This window comes from Schistocerca serialis, chromosome 3 (assembly GCF_023864345.2).
Source record: "Schistocerca serialis cubense isolate TAMUIC-IGC-003099 chromosome 3, iqSchSeri2.2, whole genome shotgun sequence".
Lineage (NCBI taxonomy): Eukaryota > Metazoa > Arthropoda > Insecta > Orthoptera > Acrididae > Schistocerca > Schistocerca serialis.
In genome coordinates, this window is record NC_064640.1 from 852,120,557 (window position 1) to 852,130,099 (window position 9,543).

General features: G+C 36.6%; 1 protein-coding gene across 1 annotated transcript in view; it reads right to left on the reverse strand.

The window, feature by feature from the left end:
- LOC126471264 (unconventional myosin-Va-like) overlaps positions 1–5,534 on the reverse strand; it is a 170,613-nt gene extending 165,079 nt beyond the window's left edge. The window contains exons 1-5 of the mRNA XM_050099382.1: positions 5,453–5,534; positions 4,815–5,001; positions 4,531–4,729; positions 916–1,009; positions 166–395 (exon numbers count right to left, since the gene is read on the reverse strand). Of these exons, the coding sequence (XP_049955339.1) occupies positions 166–395; positions 916–1,009; positions 4,531–4,729; positions 4,815–5,001; positions 5,453–5,534 (792 nt within the window). The remainder of the gene's footprint in view (positions 1–165; positions 396–915; positions 1,010–4,530; positions 4,730–4,814; positions 5,002–5,452) is intronic.
- Between the last annotated feature and the right edge of the window lie 4,009 nt (positions 5,535–9,543).

Genomic DNA, 9,543 nt, shown 5'->3' on the forward strand with positions numbered 1-9,543 from the left:
CACAGAGTATTTTTTAGAAGCAATTGGAGGCCATGCTACACTTCTTGACTGCAGTCGATGCAGCAAGTCTTGTCTATTGATTACATTACCACCACCAATTATCATCATCATCTGGAATCTGTTGTTTGTACAACAGCTACAAAATTGCACTAATATAAGGCATACCTGGTAGATTTCTACAGCTGTATCTGAAAGAACTTCTCTGTATTCAGTGAGATCAAAATTCTGTAGACACTGTTCATTCTGTAGTGATGTGTTTTCAGTTTGGAATGTTTTGTCTCCACTATACTGTTTCAGATTATGCAGAAGTCTCACAGTATTTGAAAGCCACAAAACCATTATATCAATATCATCATGGTCTTTCTTAGTAACTTTTTCAATGGTGTAGATAGTTGCTGTCAGGAGTAACTGTACTTTCTCATAATCATTTTGACAGTCGGCATGCCTAATGTACATGAACAAAATGTATGCAGGCAATCCTGGCAGTAATGTTACAGCAATATGTGGCTTTAATTCTGCAATTAAAAGAACGTAAAATTCATAAACAATGGAAGTACTTCAATAAAGAGAACACATGAGTGAACATAATGAGAAATTATTCAGGCATATATATTGACCAAATATCACATGCCTAACAATATGTCTAATATCCTCTTTGTGAAACTCAAAAATTCCTTGGTAATGTCTTTCCTTCTTTCTTATCCCTCTTCTGTTATTCCTTTGATCTTGCCTCTTCACTAGCACTTCCTCTATTGAGTTTTCAGCTGTTTCAGCATTGTTATCTAATTTGCTGGAAAACTCTAGGGGAAAAAAGTAATATTGTTTCTGGAGCAGTTACACAATCATTATAACAGCACCTCTCAAAATATGGAATAATTTTAACATCCTGTTTATTGGTCTTCAAAATATACTTACACCCTGCATCCTTCAGCACTTCAGTTTGCAATTTTATGCTGTTCTGGCATTTTGAAAGTTCCTCTTTAGCTAAATCTAGTTTTTCTTGAAGAACCTGGAATTTGTACACAACACATTTAGAAATAATTAATATATCCAAAATGTATTTTGCCATTTGCACTGATTGTGGTAAAAGTATAAGGAAACAAAACTGTATTTGCAGGCAATGGACTGGGAAAAAATAACAAAAAATAATAAATGTGGGATTAATTATAAAACTGCTGAGGAAATGATTGCACTACAAATTGCATCTATTTGCAAACCATTACAAGAAAAATTCCAGTGATGATGTTAGATGAAAAAGATCTTGCATTTCTCCTTGGACCATACTGATTTTTTCAATAATGATGGATGTGCAGGATTTATGTAAAGTTCCTTATTATCAAGTGAGAAGGTATCATGAAAGGTTATCCTCAGGAGTCACATTCTCTGGCCTCATAAGTTGGAACAATATAGTCATAAGATATATTCATTGTATCTCTGTCTATTAAACCTTATACTTATTTCCTCACTAATCATTTGTAATTATTGGTCCATGTACATTGGGTGAAGTTTAACAAAACACAAGAAACTAAATACAGTTCATCAACATTCTTAAAATAGGGACTTCATAGTTCAAGGATATATTAAACAGGTTGGGAAGCGACAGAAGATGATCACAGCATTTACAATCATACAGTCATATCAGGAGGGTGAAATCTGTAACTCTGGGCATACCAAGAGTATCCTGAGAGGAAGCATTCAGTAAGTAATGTAAAGAAAGAGTACAATGCTTTAACATTTCTGGCTCGGTTCTTTACTGCATTATGAACATGAAATCTGCAGCTAAATGACAGATGCAAAGCTGCCAGGATTTTTCTATGCTGAAACCAGTAGATTGTATACCATAATCAAAGAAATGAAGCAGATGATGCAATACTGGGAGAAACTATACTGCTTTCAGAATAAGATTTTCACTCTGCAGCGGAGTGTGTGCCTGTCAGGAAGTTTCACTATACTGCTTGCATATAGTGGCAATGAACTGCTAACTCATTAAAAAATCAGCAATAAATTGGATAATAATATTTTAAAATATAACAACTGGAATTTACATAATTATTCGTGGTATTAGCAAAGTTTTCTCAGATGAGCTGCAGCTTGGCACAGGGTAGATGACAGCCAGTTGAGTCTTTAATTAGTACCCAACACAGTCAACATGTCTGCAACACATATCATTGTAAATATAATACTTTCAATCAAAATTTCCATAATCAATCTAATGTTCATGACAATTTTCGTAACACATGTATATCTTCCAACATGCCTGTGTGAGAAGTGAAACCATTACAGATATGTTGACATTACAACATTTTATTTCTGTGTAAAGAATATTTCACATCAAGTTGCTGTTAACCTAATAAAAATGTACTGGTAATCTAATAACTTACATATTCACACACACCTTATTGCCACATTCTGCAAAGTAGACGTGAAAGTTAATTTAGCGTCAGTTCCAGTCAACTCTACTCTTCATGAAAGAATGCCACTGACATAGGAATGAAGGTGAGTGACCATTATGTGGAATCGTGATGAGGTTGGGTGAATGTGCATTGCTGTTGTTCAACTTTTAACATATTGTTTCTCAGCCACTCATGTGCACTAGTCCTGTCCATTATCTTAGTTGCCTCAGCCAGTTTCCAGCTGCAGAGCTTCATGATAAACCAAGTTACTTCTCATACTACAGGAAACAGACTCAGAAGGAGTATGGATTTCAGTTTGAACTTTTCAGTGCTCCAGGCAAGTGTGTTTGTAAGTGCAAGTACATTTCTTAGGTAAGCACAGCCCTTCCATCAGATTGGAGTGACATTAGTTAGCTGGAAATTAGTGTTTGAGACAGTGAGATCAATGTGGGAATGTTTAGCTTCAATAGAAATTTTTAGAGTAATGTCTTTGTGTGAGTCTTTCTCCATTTATTATGACTTTGAAATTCCTTTTTAGTTATTATTGACAACAGCTGCCAGTAGCCAGCTGGAGGTGATGTATTCAACTGACAGCATTTATCATTTTCCAGTCGAGAGCTCATATCTCTGAATCTGTCCTGAAAGTAGTTTGGTAAGTACAGGGTTTTCAATTATTGACTCTGGAGTAGTGAGAAGTTCAACCCTCTCTCACAGGTCAAGTCAAGGCTGGCAACCCTTATTTCTACTGACTGGGTAGTGTGGCAGTGCCGAGAAGTTATCCAGTTCTACTAATAATGCTTCAGAGTAAATCTACAGAGCAGTAAATCACATTATTTGTGTAGCACACTGGCCATTGTTAAGAGTAGTGCATTCCAGCTGCTGCCATGGATGGAATTGCATGCAATGCCACAGAAGCTCTGACATATGGACAAAAGGAATGTTTCAAACCCAACATTGCATAGTAATGAATGCAGCCATAAGGGTGATTGTTGTTTTAGTAATATAGTGGAGTTTAATAGCTGTTATTAAAATTGAATAAAAAGTTATGAAAGTAGTGATAAAATTATAATATGGTTTATAGGAAATTAGGAGTAGCATGGTATACAAATACTAGTTTGACAAAGAGAGAATGAAGTTTTTCACAGAAAAAAAAACATGAAGAAATTAAGACTGAAGATGAGTTGTGTAACAACTGCAGGTGTAAATTGATTCCAATAGAAAATAAACGGTTTTTTTACTAACAAGAATATGAATTTTATTGGCTGGAAAGACAATTTCTGTCAGAGTTTTGCTTAATTGAATAATAAAGGTAATTATCTCATGTTAGTGCATAGGTGCTCACCCAGAGGATACCAGGTTTAATGGTGATGATGGAAGAAAGTTTCATCACAGGAATCTGGACAAGGGGATGAGGCAGGGAAAAGGTGGAAGCAGAGAAGAGAAGTGGGGTAACATCCCTAAAGTGTGTCACTCAGTCATTATGAGAGGGTATTTGGCACTGTTGGTTATTCCTCAATCAAATGTGAATGTAAAGTTTTACAAACACCCTCCAAGGATTTGATTTGAAGAATGAAGTATGTGAAGTGAGGGTTTACTTTCATTCCATGCTAATCTGCAATGACAGAAAAAAACTGCACTGCAAAAGCACTCAGAACAGTCAACTACACAAGGAAAAAAAAAAAAAAAAAAAAAAAGAAGAAGAGAAAAAATGAAAAAAAGAAAGAAGAAAAATGAAATGGACACTTCACTGCTGGGTCACAAGATGAAAGCAACAAACATTTTCCACTAGTACCTGACAGAGAAAGCAGCATGGTATTTGTGCCCAGCCATGAAGTTCAGCATTAAGTAAGGGACTAACTGGAAACATCTAAAAAATTGGCATAATTATGAACTCTTAAAAAGACCACAGAAAACTACAAATATTATTGCTGATTTGGCCTCAGTCCTCTATGCATTCTCCTATTGTTAAGTTTTGTTACTGAGAAGAAAGCATAGAATTATACATTGTTTCCCCATTACAGCAGTCTGTATTATCACCTCTTCATGCATGTGTGTTTCCTCCTAAGACATCCTGTACATGCTATAAGCTGTTTTAATGAAGTTTTTAAACATTAATATGATCTGAATTAATATTCACCAGCTTTTCTGAAGTCACTCTTATAATTTCATGTTGCATAAAAGCCTCAGTTTGAGTTTGTGGGCTTTTAGTTAAGCTTGGAGACAAAAGCTTGTGCTGATTATCATTCTCCTCTCTGAGTTGCTCATTTTCTTGTTGGAGTTGTTCTCTTTCTGCTTGCCACTTATTTTTCTCTTGGTGCAATTCATCTTCCAGCTGCCTACATGAATTTACAGTTTAAAGAGTTAATGATTCCCAGACTTAATTAACAAAAATAAGATATGGTACTGCATTTTTGCAAATACCTGTTTACCTTCTGTGCTTCAAATGCCAGTACTAGCTCCACAACCTCATTTTTTAAGTGTACATGACTTTCATAGTTGATACTAGCAACATTCTTCAAACCTTCAGTTTGCTTTGCTAGAATACTGTGTAACTGAATGCATTCCTCTCGCCATCTGACAACTTCAAGTTGCAGCTGATTGTAGTGCTCTGAATGAGAACAAATTTATAACACTGTCATAAATAAATGAAATTAATACTGTTTCAAGTATAACAAATTAACACCAGTCGTGTAGAAAATCAGATGTTATGCTGTTGAACAGTCACCTGTGAATGTCAAGTTACCATCCCTAGAGTATTTGGAAACACAGACTTAAAATGCACATCAGGAACACATTCTCAAACATTATTTCTATTATGTTTGTTTTAATGTTATAGCAATTTTATACCTTTAGCATGTAGTATGATAGAATGATTATTTCTGTCTAGAACTGGCAGTATTTGTAAAAACCTGCACTTACAGAAGTCCTCAATTATTAGAAAGAGCGTCTGTGGAGGGAAAAAAAACTGTTTTTCAGAATGAAAACCATGAACTTGGGCGTTTGGGAACAACAGCAACAAGAAAGATCCTTACTATGATGAAGGAACAATTTGAACTTACTTAGCAATTCTTCTCGTCCTGGTCCATCATCTAATGTTTGATTAGAACAGCAATCATTGAATGATAGCTGAAGTTTAGTCATATTTGCATGTAATCTTCGATTTTCCACTTCCAGTTGCTGCAACTGAAATTGAAATATAAAAGGTGTCTCAAGAATGATGCCTCAGAGATAACAGATACTTAAAACAGAATTAAACTGACTCAACACTGCTCAGTTTATGTTCCTGGCTCAAAAAAGTTTTTTATGTAATGATGTCACTTATCATTTTTTATGTACAATTTGAGGTACCTTAATATGCAGTGGTCTTTGTAGTATTGCATACTTGAGATTACCTCAGAGTCTGTCACACATCTATAAGTATGAAGAACATTGTCTCATAACTGTGTCCACATTGGAGTCAATTTCTCAACAGAGTATTTGTTAAACAAACATGCTGTAAAAATGTCAATTTTCTCTGGTCCTCTTCCGTAACAGTTAGTTGAAAATGGAGCTATTTATCCTTTTTAACACTACTGGTGAATGGGGTTGTTCATATTAGTAGTTGGGTCTTTTGCAGCTCTGTTTATTTTATAATCAGTTTCATCATACCAATAATAAACACCCACAGCCACTGCACATACCAAATGTTTAACAGTGTCATGTGTAGCCTGCAACATCAAATGTTGCCTAAAGAAATAGTTGTTTTATGTTATGGACTAAAATCTACATCCTAGTTTTATTTCAGTTTCAACACCATGTCTAAATGCCATAATAAACATTTTTAAAATACTCTAATGCTAACTATGAATGAACACTTTAAAAAAAAAAAAAAATTATGACATTGTAGCCTCGTTGCCTGGGAGGTCCCATCCAGGAAAGTTCAGCCCCGGGTTGCAAGTCTTATTTCAGGTGACGCAACGTTGGGTGGCTTGCATGTCAGTGGTGGTGGTGGTAGTGGTGGTGGTGGTGGTGGTGGTGGTGGTGGTGGTGACACAACACGGCCGGAAATCGAACCTGGGCCCACTGCATGGCAGGCAAACACATTGCCACTCAGCTAAGCAGGTTGACTACTAATAACAAATCAACATACATGCGCTGCAGACCACCATATAGTGCACAGCAGAGGATACTTTGTGCCACTATTAATCACTTCCTCTCCTATTTGACTTGCAAATGGAGCAATGAAGAAATGAATATCTTAAAGCCTCCATACAGGCCCTAATTTCTTACATCTTATCTTCATGATCCTTATGTGAAATGCATGTTGGTAGCAGTAGATTCATTACGTAGTCAGCCTCAAATGTTGGTTCTCTAAATTTCAGGAATAATGCCTTGCAGAAAGAGCATTATCTTTCCACAAGGGATTCTCATTTCATAAAGCATCTTCATAACACTTGTGTGCTGATGGTGCCATGTACCCCTCATTCACCTAAAGGGATCAGCAACCCCTCAGACACTGATCCATCATGGGCTTGCATATGTACAAGGTATTGCCTCACTGCATTGAACTGATGACATAAAGGATGACAGACAGCAGGACGAGCACCACCAGAGGTCCTCCACGTCAGGGACCTATTTCCTCAACTGGGTTGTGTGCAGAACTGGATTGGCATGAATTCCTCCATGTCCCATCTATACAGAACAGTGCAAGCCAACACGATTTGACGGTTCACCACACCAGGGTTCTGGGCCAATTCACACACAACCTCTAAGCAGCTAATCAGTCAGGGCCTGATCAGAAGCCACCACAGCAGCACTTATAACTTTCCAGTGATATCCTGAGACATACCTGTCAACCAGCTATGTTGAGCACTCAACCTCTGTCATTAGGGACTATCTGTGGCATGGTCTTCATGCCCCACAATGTTTATTCACTGAGTGTTCCAGGTGTGTGCCTGTTAGTGTCAGAGAAGTTGTATTATATTTTATTGAGAAGAGTTTTCCATTGTTATTAAATCTCTCTGTTGTGGTTGTAATAGACCCTTGTTCTTGTTTAGCTGTAACTTACTATTTCTTATCAAGCATCTACCCATGGGACAAATTGCAGATTGAATCTACTGGTAACAAATCCTGCTGCCCACTTTGAACTGCTTCATGTCTTCCTTTAATCCAACCTGATGGGGATGCCAAATACTTGAATGAATGAATAGCACTAGCATTCTATACACCATCTCCTTTATGGATGACACTTTGCCAAAATTCTTCAACTAAAATGAAGTCTACCATTCACCTTCCCTACTGCCATTCTGAGGTATTCAATCCACTTCATATCTACATCTACATCCAATCATTTGACTTATGTCGTACTGCACAACCACAGAAAAAAAAAAACCTATACAAAGGGTAGAAACTGGCACATCTCCATTATGATTACAAAAGTGGCCTCCTGCTGCTGCTCATTTGATACAGAATTCTTAGGATAACACAGCTATAAAACATTCTCATAAAAATAGGAGTATGCCATGCTGAAACTTTTGCTTCCACTGATAGAAATACGTTGCACAGAAGTTCACTAAAAAGTGTATAATCAACTGTTTGAAATATTTCTCAATAATAGTTGCAAAGAGGATCCAAGTTTGTACCATTTATCCATCTTATTTGCTAAGTGAATAACAATTTCTGATAATTAGACAAAGTTAATTAGCAACAGTTAGAAAAAGTACATTTTTAAGAAAGTGTCATTTGCAGCCTGTCTAAGTTTTCTGATTTATCATGGTATAGTTCTCTAACTGGATTCTTTCATGTCATGGTATAGTCCTCTAAATACATGTTTACATTAAGTATACCCCTCCTAACAAATCTTTCTTACTACTATATTGAAAGTCATTACTGAATTGAATCTTTACAATAGGAAATGTTCCCATACATCACAGCTATTAACTACAGGCAGTGTAGATAACTGTTATGAGCCTGTAAGAAGAGGACTGAATGGAGAGCAAAAAGTTTCACTTCTTAATCAATACTGGTTCTATGATGCTGGTATAGGATAAGTGCGGATTAGAAACTGACATTTGTTTTATGTGGGTGACATGAGCTGCGTACAATTTAATAAAGTATTGAGGAAGATTAGCTCAACATCCTTCTGGTAATGACAAATCAACCATGTCCTTCTCAACAGTAATATCTCATCATTCACCATTACTGATTTAGAAAAAATAAAAAACATGTGTTTGAAACCTGGGAAAATTGGTAACTTTATCTCCACAAAAAATTAAGACCTGCCATGCAAGTGCATGAGGTTGGGCTTGCTGATCACAGCTTACTGCAATTGTGATAGTGCTATAGGTTAACATCAACAGTGATCCGATAAACAATTAACCATTATGATAAAATTCTCTTGGCCTCACAATAACATCAAATGGTGTAAAATCATCAAGCCCTTGGGCCAAGTACTCCTCTGCCATTGTCAAGTGGTGACTATCTTTTGGTTGCTGCCATCATACTTATACAGCAGTGCTTCCTTCTTTGTTGTCACTGGTGTTTGCTCCATTGCCATATAGTGTAATACTTTCATTGCACACCCACAGGACCCACTTCAATTTTCTGATGGTAGGCCATCAACTTCATTGAGAGTGTTGTTACAAATTTTTATCTCTACTGCTTTTTTAATTATGATATCCTAGAAACAACACATCTGTGTAATAACTGATGTCTTTTTGAATGAAATGTGATGTCTGTTTTCCAGAGCATGCTCTGCTACCACTGATCCCTCAGGGTAAGAAAAGTGAAAGTATCTTGTGTTCTACTCAGCACTGTTCATTAGTATGCACAGACTGTCCAACATAAAAATATCCACACCCACACAGTATTTTATGTACTACTGGCATTCAAATACCTATACCATCTTTCAAAGGACTGATGAGTTGTGAAACTTTTGTTGGAGCCCTGATGACCGAATCTATTTCATGCCACTTTAGGAAATGGCTGATCTTTCCCATTATTGAGCCATAGAATGGAAAAAACACAAGCTTATATTTCTTCTCGTGGCCCTTCTGCTTCTATGTTTCCAGGAAGATGGCTTTTGAAATCTGGCGATTGTTGTAGCCGTTTTCCTTGAATACTTTCTGTAAGTGACTCAGTTCCTTTGGCAACCTTCCAGTGTATGAGAGAG